Consider the following 24,810-nt stretch of genomic DNA (forward strand, 5'->3'; position numbering starts at 1 on the left):
ACCAGAAAACTGGGCAGGATAATCCTGGCCCACATGGGAGGCCTGTTTGTGATTTTAGAGGGTGAGCAGGCTTTATAAATGCCCACATGCTGAAGGAGAACACTGAGCTTCTAAGGAGCCCCACCAATGGCTACCCACTGGGCTAGGAGTTCAATGCAGAGATTCTCCCAAGGTCGTTATGAAGAAGGGCTCATTACTAATCCCATTATATGGATAAAGAAACTGAGACTTGCAGAATGGCAGTAACTCTCCTCCGCCGCACAGAGCAGGTGGAGATGGGGAGTGAATCCAGCTGTTCCCCCTGCTGGCCCTCCTTCCCTCCCACCACGAGTCCTGTAACCTGCTACATCCACATTCTTCTGGCTTTTCAGGTAATTGCAGGTAATTGATTTTTATCAAAATGTGATAGAAGCATTAAAAGTAGCAGTCAGAGGAGAAGTGGAGGGTTGGTTCAGTCTCACAGAGTGTGATCTCAAGGCCTGGCTGCCCCCCGCTCCCCCAGCCCCCCAGAGCCCCTTACTCGTGGTGAAGATGGTCTTGACTGTCTTGCTCCTTAGGGTCCCATTCAGTGCCTGAATCCTGGCTGTGTAGTAGGTGGATGGGCTCAGATCCGTCAGGCTGTAAGAGGTGGTGTCTGGATCCACAACGACTTCCTAAGGGCAGAAGAAGGATAAAATAGCCTTTGGCCACGTAAATCCACAGGGTATGGATGATGTACTCCTTTACTCACCCGTCCATTCATTTGTTCATCAGCAAGAATCCACTGAGCCCCACTCTGTGCCAGGCTCCATGCTCATGTCAGGGACTTAGACACGAGGAGAGTGCCCTGTGAGCAAAGCTCCTGGGGCCGGAAGGGGCAGAGCAAATTCAAGTCATAGGAGGAGGCAATGAGCTGCCTCAACCATACTTTACTGAGGGGAGGAGCACAAGAGGTGGGCAGACACCAGATTATAAAAGACCTTCGGTGTCAACCTACGGACTTTGAAGTTTATCATGATAAGGAATGGAGGTTCCTAGAAAGTTCTTTGAAAAAGTGAATGCCATGATCTCAGCTTAATCTGGTAGGAAGATGAATCACACAAAGGGCAAAGGTTTAGACTTTGAGACCAGCTAAGTCAGTCATCTCTAACATGGCTCTTTTTCACAGCCCTCTGGGAAGCTTTAAAATCACGCAGTGCCTGGGCCCCATCCTAGCGTGACTGAATCATCAGAGCCTGATGCGGGCATGGCGATGGCGTGAGCTGACCCAGCAGGCCTCTTGTCTGGAATGGACGTATCCAGGAGAGGCCTCAGGCCCGCTGCAACTCCACGTGCAGTCTGTGACACGCCACCGTGCTGCTGTCCAGAGGAGGGGATCACTTTCAGCTCTGCAGGAGACCCTCGTTCTTTTCAGGTCCCCCTTTTCAAAATGTCTAGTGCCTGGGAAATCACCTTTTAGGAGATGACCCTGGTGTCAGGCATTGGAATTCCACCTGCATTCCTAGCAAACCAAATACAACAATGCTCTCTACAGCCTGCAGACACAGCTGCTCGGATTTAGGCAGTAAGGAGTCAGTGTGGAGGCTGCTGGAAGGTAATACGATATTATTTTGATTTTTCCAATATAGGAGCGGGTGGTGGGTGTGGAGGGCTGAGCAGTTTCAGAGAAGCTAAGAGACCTGCACTCACTCCCTAATGTGTCAGTGGCGGGGTGGGCTTGCATCTGTCTCCTAACTCCCTGTCCAGGACTCTTTCCTCCTCTACCAGGCTGATTTTCTTGAGTGAAATAGATAAAGCTGGGGATAGGACATGCAGGGAAATAGACCCAGGTGAGAGCCCATTTGATGTCAGTGACCCGGTGTAGCTCCCAGGTCTGGTCCTTATGGAAGGATAAGGTACAAAGCTGGCTTCCTTCAATTACCTGGGGATACAATTACCTATCAGCTTTCTAAGCTGCTGCACAAAGTCTGTTGCTAAGCAATTAGGGTAGATTGAAATGAGACTTATGGCTTCAGGCAAACAGGATGCCTGACCAGGAAGGGCCCTCACAGACTGGGGAGCACAACGCACTCATTTTACAGATGTGAACACTGACAGCCAGAGAAGGCAAGGGACTTGTCTCTGCTCATGCAGTGAACTGGTTTACTGTTACACCGACTCCTAGAAGGGCCATGACGATAACCAGAGATGTGTGTCCACTTCTGGTTAACCATATTGAATTCACCAGTTTATTTCTACTTGCTTCTGATACCCACTGAAATGAGAGGGAGAGATATAAAGTATAAACCCACAGGATGAGGGGAATGGCAGAGGAGACAGGAACAGGCATGTGACGTCACCAGAATCTTGATCGGCGAGAAGTGTGGGGTGGTGGACAGAACAGAGGAAGCCTCAGTGGATGGAGTCGTTCAGAGGCTGCTTGATGAACGCTGCGGAGCCCAGCAAAAGCTCAGGAATGGAATGCACGCAAAAGCAAAGATGACTTTGAAGGCCAATGTGGGGTGTGGTTGAACAAAGGTTTGTTTAAAACTTTGTACAATAAACAGATTCCCAGTTCCCTCCATTCCCCAGCAGTCTGGCCGACTGTCCTTCCCAGCCCAGGTGAAAGGCTGAGGTTTCCTCTCTGGACAGGCTGAGCTAGAGAGGAGACTCTGGATTCAAATCTATCACGCCCAGCTGCAGGGGAGCCTCAGGTGCCGCACTGGCTAGAGGAGAACTGAAGGTGTACACACAGTGGCGCCCAGGCCTCTTTTCCAGCAAGGCTTCTGGCAGCCTGGTGTGAAGTTTTGTGGAGGATCCTCCAAGGAGAGTGATGAGCTTGAGAAATAGAGCTTACAGTCCTGATGCTTGGGAATCCTCCCATGAAAATTTCTGGGTATGAGCTGAAGAACTGATGTTTTTGCACTGTGGTGTTGGAGTAGACTCTTGAGAGTCCCTTGGCCTACAAGGAGATCCAACCAGTCCATCCTAAAGGAAATCAGTCCTGAATATTCTTTGGAAGGACTGATGCTGAAGCTGAAACTCTAATACTTTGGCCACCTGATGCAAAGAACTGACTCATTTGAAAAGACCCCGATGCTGGGAGAGATTGAGGGCAGGAGGAGAAGGGGACGACAGAGGATGAGATGGCTGGATGGCATCACTGACTCGATGGACGTGAGTCTGAGTGAACTCCAGGAGATGGTGATGGACAGGGAAGCCTGGCGTGCTGCAGTCCATGGGGTCACAAAGAGTCAGACATGAGTGAACTGAACTGACTGTGCCCAATTGCTCTACAGCGAGCTCCAAAGTTGACAAGCCCTTTCTGTGCTCTTAGACCTCCCAATCAGCTATTTCATTCTTGGCTCCAGTACAAAAAAGGTCAACCGACATTAGGGGCAAGTCTCCAACGTGAAACATGGTGACCCAAATCAAACCAAACAGCAGCAAACCAGAAAAGAGACCTTGGAGGAAACACTCTGTAGGCGGAGGAGGAAAATCCCAAGAACATATATTCTTAGAAGCAAAGAGAAGAAGATACAGGATATAGATACAATGTGCTAGAAAAAGGTCAACGTGCAGAAAATAAGGAAAAGATCTTGGAAATTTAACAGATGGTGACCAACATTAAGACATTAGAAGGTAAAGGTCAGAAAACTTCTTTCACTTTTTAAAGTTATTTCAAGTTAAAAAGTAGAAGGAAAAAAATTCATGGGTAGAGAATATAAAAACTGCTGTAAACAGTTGATGTCATAATGCACATGGTGATATATATATCATTATATAACGGAACGGTGCCATCTGTGAGATACATGGCAAAGATGCAGAAGAAGCTTTTGGCCTTTGCTCAGTAAAACACTAAGGGACAAAGAGTCCAGCTCCTAAAATGCCCTCAAGTCTTGTGAGCTGTAGTTCTTGACCTTGGCTGGCTATCAAAACTGGAGTCTGGTTAAAATGAGACCGGAGGCTACAACTTACGATTCAGAAAGTCTGGCATGGCGTCCAGTTCCTACTAATTTCTTTCCAGCTCCCCAGTCACACTAGCATAGGAGGGACAGACTTCAGATAATTCTTCCTGACTTTGAGACTCATGTAACTGTTTCATTCAGTCACAGGGATTTGTTTATATATATCAAGATACCTTGATTGTACCATCCACGGATTCATACACCAATAGGTAACCAGTGACAGACGCCCGGGGAGGTCTCCAGGTGAGGAGGGCAGATTCCGACTGAACCTCCGTAGCAGTGAAGTCTCTTGGAGAATCAAGGTCTGGAGAAGAGAAGACATTTAATATCAAATAAGTCAGCAGGTGTGGGCTTCCCTGTGGCTCAGACAGTAAATAATCCACCTGCAATGTGGGAGACCTGGGTTTGATTCCTGGGTTGGGAAGATCCCCTGGAGGAGGGCATGGCAACTCACTTCAGTATTCTTGCCTGGAGAATCCCCATGGGCAGAGGAGCCTGGCGGGCTAGTCCATGGGGTCACAAAGAGTTGGACATGACTGAGTGACTGAGAACAGGTCATCAGTTGTGGGATAAAGTCCCTGGCTGGGTACCAGGAGGCCTAATTTCAAGTCCTTTCCCTAGCATTGACCCATATGACCTCGGGTGAAGGCTTTCCCGTCTGTAAATGAAGAGCTTGAGCCACGTGACCTCTAAAGACACATGTTCTCTGTGTTTCAGCTCGTCCGAAGGGCCATGTTTTCCTGAGCCCAAGAGGATCACAACTGGCTTTAGCTGAATTGGGGGAGAAAGACACGGCCATGAACGTAATTAGAATGCCTCCCTTTGTTTCTAAAGAGGACAGATGAATGCTGGTATTGCCCTCCCCCCCTACTCAGTGGACACCGCTTCCATTCCTTTGCCTGTTGCAGTCTGAAAAAAAGATCTCAATGTATATAAAAAACCCAGCGGACATCTAGGAAAATTTGCCTTTAAAATCTTTCTCTTAAAAATATTTCCCTGCCTAGAACATGGATCATTAACTACTGGGTTTAGGGCCAGTGGGGACTGGTTTTCCACTTAAAAAGCCCTCCTCTTAAAATCATTTCCTAGTCTGTGGGGAGAGCAAGGTCATTTCAGTTCAAAAGGAAATGGTGTGTTTCTTAAGGTCTTGATTGAGGGGGCACTGGTGGCTTGAGTTGCTGCTGATGTCAGCACATTGCAGGGAGCTGACTTGAGAAATAAGAGATGGAGAGGGATACTGGTAAAGATAGAAGCAGTGGGTAGCTTTTTCCAGCCCCTGGTGTCTTTGAACCTGTGGTGAACTTGGTGGTGATGGTTGAGCTCTTCTGGGGCCCTTTCTCAGCAAAGATCCTCAGCGTGTATTCCGTGGCAGGCTCGAGATTGGTCAGTGCATACTCCACCGTGTTCCCGGACACCATGCGGGTAATTTCTGGCACTATACAGGAAATAGACACACCATGGCAGTTACCTCTCCCCGTCTGGGCCATCAGTGGGCGTGGCCAACAGTGCGCACACCTCCTAACACAAGCTTTCAGCGGTCCTACCGAAAAACAGGTTTGATTTCTGAGATGACTCTCACTCTTTCCTCTCTCTTGAGCACTCACTTGGTATACAAAGGATTTATCCTATGGTGACTGGATTTTTCCAGGCACCAGATCAGAAGGAAGAGGAACTAGGGGTCAGAAGACTTTGCACATGGTACCCTCGGGACAGTGTTGCACGGAATCCAGCTAGAGGAGCGTTGCAGGTAACATCCCCATGCCTCAGGCCACCCAGATTTAATTTGTCCCATTGCTTGCTCTCCCATTTTTTCCCACTTACTCTCACGTCCTTTCATAACTTGCCAAATGTCATATCTTTAGGCTGGGGAACCAGAAAAATCAGGTGCCATAGACAGACCAAAACCTGATTACTGGCTTTCAGTCCCATTGGGACAGGACCAAGGGTGGACCCCATGCCATGGTGTCCAGGTGTCACCTTCCTCGTCACAGGTGACCAGCTGGCCTGGCTGGCCAAGGCTTAAGAGGTTTCCCAGGGTATGGGATTCAAAAGGCTAAAACTGGGAAAGTTCGGGGCAAACTGGGATGAGATGCTCACCCTCCTTGTCATTCATGATCCCCCTCCACACACACACTCTTCTGGATGAGGACATGTCTATGCCTGCATCCACAGTTTCCATGATTCCCGTGAACTATACTCTGGTTTATTTTAGGTGAGACAACATCATCTTCCCTGACTTGCAAGAGTTTGCTCACGGGGAATATTTAAAAATAAAAAAAGTAGAAAAAAAGAAACCCAAGAATTCCTCTAGCCCCACTCCACCTTTCCTCCAACCCTCACAAGGAACTCTCTCTCATAAGAGGTCGCTAGGGCTGAGTTACGATGTTCAGAGACCCCCGCACAGCTTATGCTGTGCTCTCATGTTGTTACTGAAAGTAAAACAATACTGAACCATCAGATATGAAACTCACATATACTGTGAAATTAAAATAACATATTTTTTCCTAATCTAGTTCCTGAAAAATAGGGATTTTTTTCATTGAAAAGGAATCTTTCTTTTCTCTCTTATTTGAATTTAATTTTATGTGCTAGTGGCCGTGATTCACTGGTGCCCCAAACAAGTTATCAATATTGAATCTGCCAGCTGAGTAAATGAGCACAGATGGTTGAAAAGTCAAGGAGAGATCATTTCTGATTTCTTAATCAGATCAGCTCTAACTGGCCCCGTCTGCAGCATGTAGGAAATTCAGTCTCCCCAAAGCTGCCTGAAGTAGTCCATTTAAGACTTCAGATTGTGGACTCCTTTGTAAGAGGTGAGAGCTGTGCCTGTAGAGGGCACAGATGGTGACGGCAGAGACCAGCAGGAGGGGAGGTACAGGCTGGAGATACACCCTCTGCTTTTCTTTAAGTGGCCTGTTGGCCTCCTTGATACGATCGTGGTGTTGACGCTCTTCCATTTGACCACAGCAGGAAGATACAGGTTGGGCCCCTCTCGCCACCACTTGCACAGGCCCCTTCACACCCATCCATTCACCAATCCCTGTCCCAGCCCACGAGTCTGTTCTCAGGTGGCAACTGAGAACCATAAGGACGTTGCTGGACTCACCAACCTACCCTCGCATCTCTGTACATCAGTCCTAAAGGAAATCAACACTGAATATTCACTGAAAGAACTGACGCTGAAGCTGAAGCTCCCGTACTGTGGCCACCTGATGCAAAGAGATGACTCCCTGGAAAAGGCCCTGAGGCTAGGAAAGGTTGAAGGCTGGAGGAGAAGGGGATGACAGAGGATGAGATGGTTAGCTGACATCACTGACTCAAGGGACATGAGTTTGAGCAAACTCTGGGAGATGATGAAGGAAGGGAAGCCTGGCACGTGCAGTCCATGGAGTTGCAAAGAGTCGGCCATGAAGAAGTGACTAAATAACAAAAGCAACAAGAGAGGCCGAAAGAAAGAAGAACAGGAAGTTTCGAGCCGCACAGACACTCCTCAGAGAGGGGAGCGTCTTGGACATGACCTTACCTCTCTCCCCTGTGTAGGAGATGACATAATTATCCACAGGGGCGATGGCTGGCTGCCACATGGCCAAGGCTTCTGAGTCAGTGATGTTGGCTGTCACCAAGCTAGATGGGCCATCCAGAGCTGCAAGGAAAGATAGTGGTGTGTTGGAGAGATAGTCAGCCATGGGGTAGGACATCAGACCACAGCTACTCTGCTGTCTATCCGGCTCCTGGACTCCTGGTGTGGGACACAGTGTCAGAAGCATGGAAGAGTTCTGACCTTGGAGCCAGGATGACCTGACTTTGAGAAATGACTCCTTCCCTTGCTGTCTGGGTCATCTTGGGCCTCTGTTTCTCATCTGTAAAATGGGTATAGAAGCTCTGCTTGGCTTTGTCTTCAGTGATATTTTGGTTTTCACATGATATTATAGGTGGAAAGGTGCTCTGTGAACTGCAAAAAGCTGAACATATGACAAGGATTTATATTTATAGTTTACGTTACTTTCTCCAGGGAAAGGCTTTACAAAACCAGGATAGGTACAGAGTGGAGGCTGCCGGTGACGTCTTTGGTTTTGAGTAATAGGTCTGGTTCGGTGGGCTATGGAGAACACGGAGACAGGCTCCAGGGGCCGGTGGTCCCGGGCTCTACCTTGGGTCCCCCGTTGTGGGTCTGTGTGCCTTTGGGTCATTTTCCTTCTCCACACCTCACTCTCCTCAGCTGTCACAGAGTGGCTGCTATAAGGACGAACTAGATGATGTGTGTGAAATGTGCTCGGGGCAGCACTCAATAACTGCAGTTGGTCTTAACATGACTATTAAAGTTATTTGGAGTCTTCAGAATGATTCCTAAGTGACTTGTGCTGAGAAGGGCTGGAGAGTCACAGTTCTTGGCCCTTTGAACTGACCACTGCTACAACCCAACACCCCCTTCGTAGAAACCAACCTACATGTGACTAGTTTCCGATGTCGTTCACGTCTGTGATTCAGTTACTCCGGGACCACAGCCCTGGGAAGATGCAGGCAGGCAGCCATCATCAGCTGACTGCACAGCTGAGGTGCCTGAGCCCCGGGAGATGGAACGACTGGCCTGAGGGTCTCGGGAAGTGGTAGAGTACTTTGGGGGCACCCACCCTGTCCATCCGGAGGTCCTTCCTGTCTCATCTTACATGGACAGAATCTCCTTTAACAATGAGGACAATGGGGCCTCCAGAGGAAAAAAGATCCAGGCTTTGCAATCAGTTGCCATGGAGAAGCCACAAATGAAAGATTTCTAGGCGGGGGATGAGGATCTGTGTGGCAGGGTGGGCAGGACTCTGGGTTGAGACGGGAAGTTTTAATTGCATATTAGCAACCCTTTTAGACTATTAGGATATTTTTTAAATTTCCTGTGAGGCCCATTCTTCAGATCCCTTAATGGATTAGGCTGGATAATTGCTCATATATCAAAGGATAAATTGTTTAGAGGCATGGGAGCCTGAAGAGAAATTTTCCACTTCATTCTCCTTCAGTGCAATTCATTATTTTTTCCCTCAGGTTATAAAAGGAAAATCATCCTTTATCTAAGAGGAACGCACAGTTTGGAGGCAGGCTGACCTAAGATCAGGTTTGCTTCCAGCGTTTACTAGCTATGTGGACTTGGCCAAGGCATGTAATTGCCCTGACTTCAGTTTTTTCCTCTGTAAAATGGGAAGGATATTAGCTATGAGAAGGGCGTTAGCTATATTAGTTTACATGGAAATGCTTGAGTAACAGCCCAAATACAAGTTGTTACTGTATAGCTATAGCCATTCACGTGTCTGTGTGAAGCATCTGCTTGGAAGGGTCCTTGCGGTGGTCCCTGCACCACGGAGGAAGGGAAGGAGGTGGATCAATGCGTGCAATGATCTATATTTGCAGATGCTTTACATGCAGTTTCCTAAGTTCTTATAGCATCCTGCAAGGGAAGAAGAACTGCACCCATTTTACAGAGAAGGAAACTAGATCCTCAGGGCATTAACTGATAGCTCTGTATCTAGAAGTGGCAGAGCCTGGGATTCACACCAGGTCAGTATGGTTCCCCAGCTTGTGCCCTTTTCCCCACAGTTCCCTGGGACATGGCGGCCCAGGGAGGCTGAGGACGAAGCTCAGAAGAGGCTACAACTGCGTCAGAAATGAGACCTCTGGTGCTCCCAAGCCAGCCCACTTTCCACTAGAATTTCCTAAACAAAAACATTTTTCTTCTAGCTGCTGAATCATGAGCAATGATGCTGAAGGTGAGAAAAACACCTGTGGTGAGTGTCCCTGAGACAGGCTCGCTTTCCTCAAAGCCCTTCAGGGCGATGACGCTGACCAGGTAATCCGCTCCAGGTAAGAGTCTCAGCAGCCTGGTCTGGGTCTTGGTCCCATCCACAGTCACCGCTGAGGGCGTACCTGGAACACAGGAAAAGCAGGCGGGAACAGTGAACCTCACTGGCATTTAAGCACACCTGCCCCAAGGATGGGTGTAACCAGTTTATCCAGCACCATTTTCTTCACTTCCTCTCATTTGCTCCTACCCTCTGGCATAAGAGAAGAGGTTTTACTCTTTGTATAATGTTTTTTTCCATCCATGCAGAGGCCAAAATCTAAGCCAGGGGAGGAAAAATTATGAGGTCACAATGTGCTAAAAATGGCAAGTTTCCATTCAGTAGAGAGCTGGCATGTTGTATAAATTTTGTTCATCTATTTCTTCCCACAAAGAATACGGGAAGCTCACTGTGTAATGTATATCTGATATATTTAATCCATTGTGTTTGCTTAACTATATATAAACTTATCTCTTACCAGCAGATATACTACTATTGAAGAAGATGATCGTGGTCTAATTTGTACTCTTATATCTATTAAAAAGTCCAAAATTTATGTTTTTTAGAATCTAGGGGCTGGTGAGGAGCTTGTGTGTCAGTTGACCAAACTCCCTACAGAGATGCGACAGCGTGTCTCTGAAGAGACAGTCACCTTTGTATATACTTCGTATATACTTATCAACTAGCATCTTTGTATACACTTGCGCTAACAGGGAGCTCACTGCCTCCCAGAATGTCTTTAGACAGATTTGAATGTGCTTCCTCCCCCCACCCCCGCTCCGTGGTCTTGTGGTCTCTGTTATGGCCCATGTGCCTGAACCAGAACTTTCAACTGTGCGAAGTCACAGCTTTCCATCCTTTGCTGAGACAGACAGATTTGGGGGCCAAGAGGCAAAGATCAGTTTTGCCAAACAAAAATGGTCAGTGGGTTTAGAGTCTTTTGTCCTTGTGTGAAAGCATTAGTGGGGATCTACTGCTCATAGAATTTTAGAATTATGAGACTGGAAATGATCTCTATAACATGATCCCTCACAGTATAGTTTCTTTCAAGGATCTCGTAGCACTTTACAAATGAAGTCTATTCAGATGGTCTCAAAGATGAAGAAGGAGGATGGAACTGTCTGAGTCCCAATTCCACCCAAACACTCCAGAGCCCTTCCCTCTCCCCACCAAGTGCCCTACCTCCTGCAATGGGCACATAGGTAATCCGGAAGCTCTCCACTTGGGTAGTGGGTGCCGTCCAGCTGACAGTGGCTGCGTTTTCAGTGATGTCTGAGAAAATGATTTCCTTCGGGGAGCCCATGGCTGTTGAGGAGAAAGCACAGGAGAAACCCAGAAACAGTTAACTCTCGTTCATCAGTGATTCTTCCTGAATTCCTTATCCATGAAAACTCAGTTTACATCTGAGCCAAGCCTTTAGGATGGAGGATGTGGTGATCTGTGGTCAAGTTATGACTTGATGGAAACAATTGCTCTTTCATTCAGGTACAGGGCCCAGAGCTGCAGAGCTGCCATTTGGTTTCATCCAAAAAGAATGTTTAGCACCATAGCTGACAAAAGTGAGGGTAAGTGGGTAGTTTCACAGTTTGAAATAACCCTCCTTTTATTTTTGATGTTTATCTTTTTTTTTTCAAATCTTTGCCTTTTAATTCCTTTTATGATTAAAGAAAATTTTATATTAAATGATACCAAGTCTTGATGGGTCTTCCCTGGTGGCTCAGATGGTGGACAATCTGCCTGCAATATGAGAGGCCCGAGTTTGATCCCTGGGTCTGGAATATCCTCCGAAGAAGGGAATACTACCCACTCCAGTGTTCTTGCCTGGAGGATTCCATGGTCAGAGGAGCCTGGTGGGCTACAGTCCATGGGGTCACAAATGAGTTGGACATGACTGAGCGACTAACACTTTCACTTTCAAGACTTGATAAGCGCTCAGTTCTTTCACTTTATAAGGATTAACCCTCACTTAGAAACCACTGAGAAAAAGGTATGGTTGCAGCCAATTTCCAGGAGACTAAACTGAGGCTCCACTTTCACTTTTCACTTTCACGCACTGGAGAAGGAAATGGCAACCCACTCCAGTGTTCTTGCCTGGAGAATCCCAGGGACGGGGGAGCCTGGTGGGCTGCCGTCTATGGGGTCACACAGAGTCGGACACGACTGACGCGACTTAGCAGCAGCAGCAGCAGCAAACTGAGGCTCAGTTCTCCAGTGAATATCCTTGTGATGTGATCTCAGTCCCAGGACTGGGCAGCAGAGCTGGGCATAGCCCTGGGATTCTGGAAATAATGTTTACGTGGAAACTGACCTCAACAAACTCATTCCCAGAATTGGTTGGAGATTCAGAGCCAGAGGAGCCAGCTCACAACCATCCCCAAGGTAAACCCCCCTTGGATACTGGGTCTACCTGCGGGGAAAGCCATGCCCTGGGGGACAGTTTTTGCTTCGTAAATACCTCCCCCGCAAACCCAGTTTCCTTTGGCTTTTCTCTGTGTATTTTTTGGCTTAGCTTTTTGCCCTCTTCAGCTGACCAGGCTTAACCATACAATCCAGGAAACAATTTTCGGGTCTCCAGGGAGCTCATTTCCTCATCTTTTCCCCTCTGTAGCCCACGTTGATCATTAAGTTCTGAAACCCACAGCCCACTTTGGGGAGCTTTTTCTTCCCTCTCCGTTTCTGCTCTTTCTCCCTCCTCTGACGGCGTTCTCTTGTGATCTGCTAGCCACCCCCAGATTCTGCGGCTGCCTGGGGTTTTGCCTTCTCCTTGGAGGGCTTTGGAAGCCACATGGCTCTGGAGTGGGATGATCTTGATTGTCCAAACACCATGGAGAGGCTGGGCAACTAGGGGCAGCTCCTGTGACTTATAGGAGCCTCCCTTGCTCCATCTCAGTGGGAAAAGTGGTGCCCACTTTCAGGAATGTTTTGAGGATTAGTAGAGATGATTGATGTAAAACCCTAGCACAGAACTTGGCACACAGCGAGAATTCAGTGAACATGCTTGCTTTTTTTCTCCTTTCCCATGTGACTCTCCCCCACCCCGCCCCCGCCCCTGCCGCCATGGGCAACCTGAATTTTGAAGTTGTCACCCAGGAAAGATCTAGATGAGGCAGAATGAGAAAACAAAACAAAACAAAACAATCCAGTGAGGTGTGTAAACTCAGGCACAGGGGCTCTCTTGCTGCAAGCCTGGTCTACTCTGACCTTCACTCTGTGAAACTCATCGGGCCTGGTCCTGGCACATTTTAGAAGGTGCATCTTGCCACAGCTCCCCTATCTAGATCCCAGTTTTCTCAATTGCAAAATGGCAATATTATCTGCCCTGTCTTAAAATAAAAAAACCCATGAGAATTAGTACCCTCATCTGTCATGCACTCCCGAGGGATGTGCTTGATGAAAGCGCCAGCAGGCGGAGAGCCGCGTGTCATCTGAAGAATGGCACAGCAGTGGTGAAAGTCCAGGGTCAGTGGTATTTTTAGACAACAGACCTTCCTAGGTGTGGAAGACACTTGGTTATTTTAGCATGTGCCCTGCTGCCTGGCCCACTAGTCTCCAGCACCAAAGTGGAAGAGACGGCCAATGGGGACCTGAAGGCTGAGCCTCATAGAATAACTAAATTTTGCCTATTGAAAAGCTAGGGAGACTCAGGAAAGGGAACGCCTCTGAGTAGACTCTTGGTTTTCAATAAAAGTTCCATTAGGGAAACATTGGAAAGTGCTAGAAATTCTCAGGGAGGTTGAAGAGGACTTCTGTTTGTTCTCTGCATAAAATGTTACCTCCCCAAATCTGGAGCAAATGTCTTTAATAATGTCTCCATTCACAATCATTTAAAAACCTTTACCTTTAACATATTTTTATAAATACTTAATATACGTGAATCCTGTGAGAAGCTAAGGAGACGGTTATTGTAGCCAGTATGATTTAAGGGCAAGGACTTGGGGGTACACTGCCCTGTTTGGAATTCCATTCTGGCTTTACGAGGTAACAACCCCTTAGCCCCTTAGGCCTCTGTGAAATGGGGCTGAATGTGGCGCTCAGCTGGGCTGTCCGTGTCCTGTGAGTCAGTGGGGTAAAGTGTGTCAGTTGCACTGCCGTGGGTGGCGTGAAGTGCAATCTATAATAGGTGGCTATCATCTTTACACTTAATGGGAGTCAGAGCCAAAGGCACTCGGCACAGAGAACCTGGCTCCTGCAGAAGGAAGGACTGCTGAGCACATGGCTCTGTAGACCCGCCGACCCAGGGCCCTAGACAGGATGCTGCTGCAGCTCTGTGGTTTGTGGTTTCAAGTGCATCCGAACTGGAACTGAGTGGAGGGGCTGGGAGGCTGCCTGGCTGGGAAGAGTGAGATGGGGTGAGAGGGGGTACATTCTGGCCCTTGGAGAGGGGCTGCCCCCTTGGCTTCAGGGTGTGGAAAGGGTGTACAATTAGGGTGGTGATGGGGCAGGTTAAAAGAAACATTTGAAGGTCCTCACTATCCCCAAGGTAGGCAGTAGGAACCTCCAGAAGAGAATGACAGAGTCATCTTACTCTGGTTTCGGATTTTGAAGTATTTTCTTTTCTATTCTAGGGACCATCCAGATGGTCCCCAGAGGCTTGTTGGCATTTAACTTCCCAGAGACAAGAGAAGCTCCTCTGGGCTTCCCAAAGGGGAACCAAGGCCATTGTGAAGAAGTGGCTTAATCCAGGAAGTGGAAGAGCAGCCACTGGAGATGCAGAGATTGGCAGAGGAGAGAACAACCCGTAACCTAAGGTCTGGCAGTAGGGGAATAGTTAAATAAACAAGACATGTGGGAGTATATCTGAGATCTATTAATAAGCAAGGAACACACACACACACACACACACACACACACACACACACACACACACACCAATGTGTGGAAGAGTGGGTGTGTTAATCACTGTGCCAGAAAAAAAAAAGCTGGAAAAAAGAGAGAACACAGACTTCGGTCTAATCTTGTCTGTTTGTAAGAGTATTTCTGCAGAGATTCAGAAGACAGTAGTCATGCTGACTGCTTCTCGATAGAGCAACTTAGTAGTGAGGACAGCAGAAGAGAGACCACATTGTATGTTCTCCTTTTTAACCTTTAAATTGTCAACCAAGTGGACCATTAAAAAAATGTACATTAAATCACCCAAACATAGCATCAGCTAAAATTGTTACAATGAACAAGGAAAAATACTCAACGTTCCTGATCTGACGGGAACCTCATAGCTGACTTTTGAGTTAGAGCCTATCGGCCAAGTGAGGGGACAGACACTCAGAGGGGGAAGGAGACTTGCTCAGGAGCAGGGATCAGATGCTATGAGATCTGCTCAGAGGCTATAGGCTTAACCACTTGGCTACACTGCCTCAAGCCACCTTCTCCGCTATGGGGGCACTCGGGGCTGCCAGCCTGTGCTCAGGGAGTGAGAGGCGATGCTGCAGCAGCTTTTATAAAGAAAAAGAGGAGCAGAAAGAAGGATTAACAAGGAGAAAGACTGAAAAAGCAAAAGTGAAACTTTCTGAAGGTGATGAGGTGACTTTTGTGCACACGTACACAGACAGACACACATGCATCTCTTCAGCTGTGAAATACAATGCCCCAGAGAAAGAAATCAAAGAAAGGGCTATCTTACAGAGCCTTTTCTTCTGTTCTTAAAAAAAAGAGCTCGTGATTATTCGTTCTCTTTTCTGCTTTAAAACTGCAGAGCCTCTGGGAAAAAAAAAAAGATCAGCAAAACAAAATCGGCAATCAGAAGTAAACTTTGAAAAGCAGTGTTTATAAACCAGGGTCAAACCAGCCTCTGCCTCTGATCTAGAGTTGTTTTGTGGGAAGCCACAGGCAGGAGGAGACAGGCACTCATGTCCCGGGAGATGGGGCATCTATGTTAATAAGAAACAGGGCATTTCCTCTGGCTGAATTACTGCCTGGATCTCAGCATTTCCTCCACGTCTACAAATACCAATTTTTATTTCTACAGGTGGCTTCTCAGCTCACTTGGTCCTGAAAGTTGGCATCGTAAGATACTCTGGACAAAGGGAAGGTGTTGTCTAGTGTTGTGCTCTTTGGGTGTCAGAGGTGGCAAGCGTGTATAGTAATTGGTTATGTTATGTAGCCTGCCTCTATTTAATAGTAGTAAAATAGCTTGGTATTTAGGTTCTACTCCAAATCTGGCTGTGTGACCTTAGGCCAATCACTTCACCCTCTGAGTCACAGATTCTTCATGCACAAACAGAAGGGTCTGGGATACATCACTCCTCAGGTCCCTTTACTTCTGCTTGTGGTTTTATGATTGTTTCCCCTGGTTCCTCTGAAGCAGCTGTCTCTAGCAAATGCTCCAATTCTGTACCTCCCTTGGTTTCCTGAAGGAATTCACCCTACCTTACCATTGAAGGTCTGTCCTTTTCTCTTTAAAGAATCATGTTAATCTTAATATTATCATTTTAAACCACCTTGTAATGGCCATCTTTCTTTATTCTTCTGGAAAGAACTCATATTGAATAGAATTTTCATTTCTGCCTCTAGTGCTTTTTGGAGTTGCTATGAGTGTAAAATAAAACGCGTGAGCCTGCCAAACCTGCTAACCTCTTCTTTTTTCCTTCTTGATCAAGGTACTGACTATTTACATGTAGAATTTTAAAAGTATTAATCTTTAGAGGTAGAGGTACCACTTCTCCATTATGCCCTGCATAGCTTGAACATTTGACCAAAGAACATGGAAGTATATCTCTGGATAAAACACGATAACAGGCAGAAAGAAGGGTCTTTGGAATTGGAAGAAAAAGCAATGATTATAATGATTATCTTAATGACAATAATGAAAATGTACTCGCTCTCACTAGCTCAGCCCTAGCTATGTGCCAGGCCCTCCCTATGGGCTTTCCATGAATCATCTCATTCAATCCTCACAACACTATTAGGTAAGTGGCATCACGCTCTTTTTGCATAAACACTTAGCCACAATCACACTCACAATCATCCAGTCTATAATCAAGAGTCATGAGTCAGACCCAAGCTTGTCTGCATGCAAATCTCTAATAATTTCCCAGCGCTGTGAGAAGAGGAACAGAGAGCTTTTCCCTAGTCTCTCCCATTTATACATGGTACCTGTTGTTGCTATGGCAGTGACTGGCTGGGATCGCCTTCCACTGCTTATTCCATAGAGTTCAATTTCATATTCAGTGGCCTCTCTGAGACCTGTTATGTCCCTGGTTCGTTCGGGGGCAAGGAGGGTTATCTCCAGTGGCTCGGACTGCTTTTTGGTATCTCTGATTTTGAGAACAAAACTGTCGAAGACTCCTTCATCAGCTGTCCAGGACAGGCGGAAACCATCTGGGGTGGCATCTGAAACCAGAAGGTTGTCAACTTCCGGCTCAGCTTCTAGAAGGGAAGAGAATGGTGGAAGGAGGAGAAGATCACTGAGCAGCCTGTGCCATAGTCGCTCCAGTGGGGGTATTGATATGCAGTCGTGTCCCGGCTCTCAGAGCGAGAAGTGTCCTGAGATACCGAAAATGAAATGGTTCAACGTGGACATGACTAGTAGATCGAGAAGAGGAAAAAGAGAGTTGATACATTCAGTACAAGTCAAGTGGGTGCTTACGTGTGTGAGTTTTGTCTAAAAGCAATTCTATAAATCCACATCTGGACTCAGCAAAGACCCCTTCCCTGCATTATTAGACAAGTTCAAAGCCAGTAACTTGTTTACATTTGCTCTCTGTCTGCCAGTGGCTGAACGCCCATGTCTGTGAGACCTTCTTCTTTTCTTTTTGCAAAGACAAATAAACCAGCATTAACGATCTGTAGAGCTGCCCATGGTGATACGGCTGATTATATTTCCCTTGATCTTGAGCATTTGGCTTTTAAAACGTTATAAATGTAATGCTCTTTTTCTTGGAGCTGCTATACTAAGGGAGGCTCCTACTCTTGACTGGCTTGCTTTTTGTTAACCATTCAGTAAGTGTTCAGATGGTGGAACCAAGCCTTGGAACCTCTTGTACTACATACTTTAAACCCAAAGTTGCTATCTCGGATTGCCTTAACTAGACAAAACTCAATGTTGAGGTAGATTTAGAGCTGAGTTTCCCAAAGTACACTCAGAGCAAACTATATCTGTTTGATCATCATCCATTGTCAAATAAATGCGGGAAATATTTCCTGGGTAAGCCCCTCTTGGAGAGAAGCATGTACTTTACAATGTTCTCTAGAGCCTTGCGGTCAAGGATCTTGTTAGACTTACGTTTAACTCAGTGTTTCAGAAATTTATTTGAACATGGAACTTCTTTGTTAAGTAGGACCTCTGAATATGGAGTTAGTCCCCTCTAGAAAGACTCTGGGAAACACAGATTTTTGACTGTTAAAGTTGTTCATGCTATATTTCTCTAGGAATTATGAGTGTGCAGAAAATTACGGATTTAGTCTGTGTTGAAGAATCTCAGTGATATTAGTGTTTACCAGTATAAGTTCACAGTTGGTTTTCCAATGACAAGCACACCTGGCAAGTTTGGCAAGACCACAGTTGAGGCTTTGAGATGACAAATGCAGTAAATAAGTTTCTGAAATATACTCCTTGGTATATTTCTTTTGAGAAGGCTGAAACGTAGCTGGGGACCAGCCGGATGAACACAGAGGAGGGTAACACACAAGAGCTACAGACAAGATGCGGTCAGAGGATTTGGGACACCTAGTGGAGACATTTCGACCTTCTCGTTTCTGGAGTGGGAGGAAAGGAGCACTCGTTAGAGATATGAGACGAGAGAGTGCTGGGGGTGGGGTGGGGGGGGCACACAAAGACTAGGCCACATCTATGGATTAAGTAGGAAGCATGGACAAGAGTGTTAAAACCATGGCGGTCTCATAGATGGTTTACATGGAGGGAACCGGGAAGAGGAGAAAATGGCTCACTTGAGCCAAAATACCTGTAATAATCTCAGCCCTTAAGGGCTTGGTTTGGTGCCCTTGGGTGAAGCCAGAGACCATGACCTCATAGCCAATGCCAGTTATAAGGCCTCTGAGCTCCAGCTTCCTCTGGGTTCCTGAAAGGGTGAATTCCTGGGGGTCCAGCAGCTTCCCAGAATCCACCACCGTGACTAGGAAGCTGTCAAAGGCATTCTCCGATGCCATCCAGGAAACTGTGAACCCATAAGGATTAATGTCGGAAATGGTTAGGTTTTCCAGAAGGGGCAGGGCCTCTGAAAGAAGGGAGGGGTGAAAAGAACTCAGGTTAGCGGCGCTGACTCTGCTGGGACAGCACAAGTCTCCACAAAAACTGATGAGATGCACAATCAATCATCAAACGTGTTAATGTGCTCAGAAAATGCATTTTTGGTAAGAGCTTATCAGATGCCAGGTGACGTTGTCTTGTGTAGATCTCTTAACAAGTCTCCGAGATGGACATTATTCCCAAGATACAGGTAAGAAAACCGAGCTTCAAAAGAAGTTGACTGACTTGGCCAAAGTCGCAGGTCTAGTATGTGATAGCACAAGGTTCTAGCTAGGTCTGACTCCAAAGGCCATGAATTTTTCCCAAGAAAACTGAATATCTTGTAATGGGTTTGGACTCCTTTGTCTATTTCCCACTAACTTGTGGTCTTGAAGAAAATTGGCTTATTTATTTTTAAAGCATACTCCCTTTTCAGTGTATTTTATATGTTTCTATTCCACTTCTAGATCTTATTTAGAATTAAGTTGACCAGGCCAGTTAGTGATGTACATCCTCACCAGCTGAGATAAAGGGATGAGGTAAGATTTTTTTGTGTGTGTCCAAATTTAACCAATTATGATTATGGCCTAGTAAGGAATACTAAGATTTGCTAATTTTGTTTTCCTGGATAAAGGTAGGATCTTCAGTAAATTCTGTCATTATTTGTTCATTCATTCACCAAACATCTTTGTCTCAGGTACTCTTATTCAATAGGTACCGAAGGGTGTTTTTCCACATTGGGATTCCCCACAGGAGTGAGCTTGTATCAGCTGGACTTCTGTTAATTCTCAACTGACAAGGCTTCGCATCCGTGATCCTATTGAACCCTCACAATGACACTCTGGGGCTTCCCTTGTAGCTCAGTCAGTAAGGAATCTGCCTGCAGTGCAAGAGACCCAGGTTCGATCCCTGGATTGGGAAGATCCCCTGGAGAAGGAAATGGCAACCCACTCCGGTATCCTTCCCTGGAAAATCTCATGGACAGAAGAGCCTGGTGGGCTGCAGTCCATTGGGTCGCAAAGAGTCGGGCACGACTGAGCGACTAACACTTACATGCTAATGACACTGTAAGTAGATATTACTATCCTCTCTTTACACGCAAGACAACAAAGGAAGCAGAGAGGTCAGGGATTCTCTATGACTCAGTAGTGAAGGGACTTCCCAGGTGGTGCAGTGGTGAAGAACCCACCTGCCAGTGCAGGAGACATAAAAGACATGAGTTCAATCCCTGGGTCAGGAAGATCCCCTGGAGGAGGGCATGGCAACCCACTCCAGTATTCTTGCCTGGAGAATCCCATGGACGGAAGAGCCTGGAAGGGTATGGTTCATAGGGTCACAAAGAGCTGGACACAACTAGACGACTAAATGAGCGACATATCCACTAGGTGGCTGAGCTGAGATCCAACCTGGGTCATCTGACTCCAGGTTCAATGCTTCTTCCATACCCTAAGCCAAAGTCTAATTAGTCAACCCCATTGGTGCTGGCAAGACCTGAGGCATAAGCATGAGCACTGGAGAAGGTCCAGGGCCGTCCCTCTAGTAAAACAAAACACAGTAAGAGAGTGTGTTTATTTTTGTCAGAGTGGGTACGGGGGTGGGAATTCCATGGCCAAGGCTGCTTTAGCCACATCTAGTTTAGAGCCTGCTATTTCACTGAAGCTAAATGGAAATATTCAAAGAGATAAATGACCTTATACTAATGCCCAGAGTCTAATACATGGAATGTAAAGGAAAACGTTTTAAAAAGACATGTTTGGTGACTGAATGAACAAGTGAATGAATGCCCTCACCCCGTAAGCAGAGATTAAATTTTGTCACAGCTTGGATTTCCTGCACTTATTTTGAACTGAGTAGTGTTTGTCTTGAGGCTTTTTTTAAAAAAAAATAAATAAAGGTCTACTCTAAATCATAACTCTATCAAAGGCAAAGATGAAATCACATATACTGTGCTGACAGGCTCCTTTGTCTGCAAGACAAGGATCTCAAATTCTGCTGCAGAACTTTGTTTGGATATGTGGCGCCTTTCTCTGATAACTGGCCTCCGCGAACTTCCAGGCCATCAAAGCAGAGAATTCCAATGAACAGGAGGGCGTTCAGGCTAATTAGTCCATCAGGGGCTTGCTATTTATAGTCCCTCGTGTTCAGGGTTTTTTTTTTTTTTTAAATCTCTTTTAAAAATATACTTCTTTTAAACAGCAGAGTCTTTTCACATCCAGGATTAGCCGAGACAATACTGTAACTGGATCCAGGATTGCCTAAACCAGCTCTCCCAGCCCCTTTTTCTTCTCTCTGTTCTGTGGGAGACCCTGCAAGAAGCTACAAGTAAGGGCCTGAGGATCTGCACCCGGCCATGCTTTCCCTCCTGGGCAGTGAGATTCTCAACCATGTTCTGCATTTGAAGACAGGACAGTTGAATTCACATTAGACAACTGTACAGAAAACATTACCTCTTCTCTTAAAAAATAATAGGAAAAGTCATGACTGCCAGATCTACTGTTTCTATCTAGGCTGTTGCTTTTATTTATTTATTGTACTGTTGTTGAGGCTCATCTTTAAGAACCCTACTTTTCTCAGACTGTTGGGAGACAGAGGAAGGACTCAGCATCTGTAAAATGCCTCCTGGACGCCAGGCAGTTGCATTTCACCATATCCATTAAATCCTGAAACTGCCAGAGGTGCCTGTTAGTATTCTCTTTTCATACGTACGAGAGTGGGGTTTCGGAGAAGTTAAGAGCTGGTCAAGGTTATATAGTTAAAAAGATGTGGGAGAGAATTAGAAACCACACAGTCCTGATCTCAAGAATCTCACTCTTCTAGGAAACCTATGCTGCCTCCCAGTAAATACTTAGCTGATCTTATTGATATATCTTATTTATAATAAACAGCAATTTATAGCAATTTAGACCTCAAGAGATGCCTGGTTTCATGTGAAAATCAGCCAGCAAAGTTGGTCTCATAAAAATGATCATTAGTGGAAAGCAAGAAACTTCTAAATATTTTCTGAGGCTTTGCAGGTTAGAGATTTGGTAAACTGATTCCACTTTCAGCCTTTGCCATTGACTTAGGATAATTTCAGGGAAGGGAACAGAAAATCATTTCTTTATGTAATTCAAAGAGAAGAAGTTGAGTTCAATAAATAGATCAGGTTTAATTAAAATCAGGATTTATCTGCTCTAAGGTTGAAACTTCCTTAATCCGTTGTAGATGTCAATTTTAAAAAGTAACCCCTTTATGGAAGAAAAAGTAAATCATTTTATTTCTGGGGCAGGTAGTTTATGGGCTGCTTTACCTAGCATGATTTATGGGCAAAATTCCTACCTTGGGCCATTACCAACTTAAAACTCACTCTCCAGCCAGAATCTCTAAACTGTGAATCAGACAGCCTATAAAACTGGGCACAGAATTCCTCGGCAGCTTTATACGACTGTTGAGTCTACCGTCTTCATTTCCTAAGAGTGGCTGTGAAGGGTCTCTCTTGGAAATAGCACTTGTTCTCTTTTCATGTAGAAGTTCACATATGGAATGAAGGCTATACTGGGGGTTGAATTTCCCTTTAGAATGCCTATCCCCTCTCCTCCCTTCCCCAGTTTAGAATTCCAAACAAAACCAGAGCCTTTGAAAGAGTACCTGTCATGACAAAGGCAGTGAGGGGCTTGGTGGAGCCCCCAGCCCAGGTGGTCCCTGCCACACTAACGTCATAGCCCGTGCTTTCCACCAAGCCTGTGACGTGAGCGTGCTGTGCGTTTCCTGAGACTGTGAACTGCTGGGGCTCATGCAGCGAGTGAGAATCACTGACATTGATAACAATCTTTGCAAAAGGCCCAGCCTGAGTGGTCCATGACACGTTGAAGCTGTCAGGAGTGATATCGCTAAGGACTAGCGTGCCCAACTGTGGCTCTGGCTCTAGGGGGAAAGGAACAGGGGCAGAGAGAAAGAGAGACACGTTATTAGAGGGAGCAGACGATTTGTCCAGCATGTAGCCATAGAACATGAAAGTATCAATCCCTCCAAATATTTGCGCAAAGCTAGTGTATCGAGCTTTGTCCACACCTGCATCGGTTATAATGCTAGAAAATATACCACTTTCTCTGCAGGTGTGGATTTGCTTTTTTTTTTTAAGTAGAGACGTGACCATTTGCTGGTCATGTATAAAGAAAAGCGAAGTAGCCATTATACCAGTAGAGAATTATTGTAAGATGTATTAAGAGTGCATCTTCTAAGGGTTGTGATGGGACACTAGCTCTGTGAGATGTTCCAAGACAAGACAGCTTCACATTATATTGAATAATATATCTCACCCTAGGGATTCTTGAAGCGTACTAGCATTTTAAAGGGATGCCGGTTCTGTAGAGAAACCTACTTAATTTCATTTAGCCCAGCATTTCAAAGGGCTTCCCTGGTGGCTCAGATGGTAAAGAATCCACCTGAAATGGGGGAGACCTGAGTTGATCCCTGGATGGGGAAGATCCTCTGGAGGAGGGCATGGCAGTCCACTCCAGTATTCTTGCCTGGAGAATCGTCATGGACAGAGCCTTGCAGGCTACAGTCTATGGGGTCGCAAAGAGTCAGACACGACTTAGTGACTAAGCATAGCACTTATGAACTTATTGATGAATGGATACTCTATCTGAGGAATAGTCTCTGAACATCTCAAGTTGCTGGTGTGCCACTGAGCATGCCTTAGAAAATGCTATTTTGGAATTTCCTGATTTCCTCTTTGATCTGTTTGGATTGTAGAAATTAAAGGTTAATATCCACACAAGAGAAATCCTTTGTAGTATTCAGAAACCCAAATGTGTGCACCACGTAGAAAATCTGCCTTTCACTCTGAATGCTATAAAGGTGAAGCTGTCTTCCACTCAAAAATCCCTGGTATATGTAAAAGTTAAAGGAAGACTTGAAGTTAGACTTTGCATTTTCTGATATGAAATTCACTTATTGGTTAATTTGGAAGGGTGGATGGTTCCACTGAGGTTAAGTTTCTCTTGTCACTTAAAATCTAGATGGTCTGTGATGAGAGCAACTCATTTTTAATGTAGGGGAACCACACTACTAGTTTCAGCTGAGACATATGTGGTCTGGCCACCTAAATGCGCATTTATTAAATAATACTAACATTAAAATAATTTCAACCCAGACGTATTTTAGAGAGAAGCGACAGTCCAGGATAATTGAGATACTAGGATTAGGATTTAGTGTTGGGAAGAAGCAAACTTCTTCTTCCAAGGACTCAGACATTGTTTTGCTGCAGCTCCAGGATTTGGAGGAAAGAAGGGGCTCATCTGGATAAACTTTAAGTGCACAACTGCAGAGCATAACTTGAAGCCATGAAGTCTCAAAGGACAAATGGATATGGCTCAGAGGCAGAGTGTAGCCAGAAGTAATGTCATGGGATTTCCTACTTAGCAATTAGATTGGGAATTAATGATGCTATAGCCTTTAGCTACAGCATTGGCAAATTACCTCAACCACAGAAAAAGTGAAATCCTCCAATGAATCTCTGTCTGCTTTTTCCTTATATGTTGCTGTGGAAGGAATCTCCCGAATTAAGGATGAATGTTAGGACTCTTCCTATGCTACCAGACGGAAACTGGCTATGCCAACAGGCACGAACAATCATGCAGAATAAGACTTGGGTTTTCAGGGTCAGCTGAACCTCTAAATGTCTCCCAAAGGATGCAACCAGGCTGAAAAGTGAGACGCAAGAAGAAACTCAGAGAATGGTAGTGAGGGTCCAGTCAGTGTTCCATGCAAGCTAGGGATGTTTTTCTGTTACCACTTCAAGCCCTTTGAAACAACTTCTTGGCATGCTGTCCCCTTCTGGGAAAAACAAACATTTCCAAAAGCCTCATACTCAGAATGTTTACCGCATGCACCA

At 45.8% G+C, this 24,810-nt stretch overlaps 1 protein-coding gene across 4 annotated transcripts in view; it reads right to left on the bottom strand.

Annotated features, from left to right (window-relative positions):
• TNC (tenascin C) overlaps positions 1 to 24,810 on the bottom strand; it is a 101,307-nt gene that overhangs the window by 12,019 nt on the left and 64,478 nt on the right. For 2 of the 4 annotated variants that reach the window (XM_068974350.1, XM_068974349.1), the window contains 7 exons: positions 16,841 to 17,113; positions 10,934 to 11,056; positions 9,693 to 9,836; positions 7,450 to 7,569; positions 5,218 to 5,361; positions 4,100 to 4,230; positions 521 to 653 (listed from right to left, as the gene is read on the bottom strand). In XM_068974350.1, the coding sequence (XP_068830451.1) occupies positions 521 to 653; positions 4,100 to 4,230; positions 5,218 to 5,361; positions 7,450 to 7,569; positions 9,693 to 9,836; positions 10,934 to 11,056; positions 16,841 to 17,113 (1,068 nt within the window). Of the gene's footprint in view, positions 1 to 520; positions 654 to 4,099; positions 4,231 to 5,217; positions 5,362 to 7,449; positions 7,570 to 9,692; positions 9,837 to 10,933; positions 11,057 to 16,840; positions 17,114 to 18,648; positions 18,922 to 24,810 lie in introns of all 4 variants that reach the window. The other 2 variants (XM_068974348.1, XM_068974351.1) reach the window with 2 other exon arrangements.

The sequence above is a fragment of the Capricornis sumatraensis genome, chromosome 6 (genome assembly GCF_032405125.1).
Source record: "Capricornis sumatraensis isolate serow.1 chromosome 6, serow.2, whole genome shotgun sequence".
In the NCBI taxonomy this organism is placed as follows: Eukaryota; Metazoa; Chordata; class Mammalia; order Artiodactyla; family Bovidae; genus Capricornis; species Capricornis sumatraensis.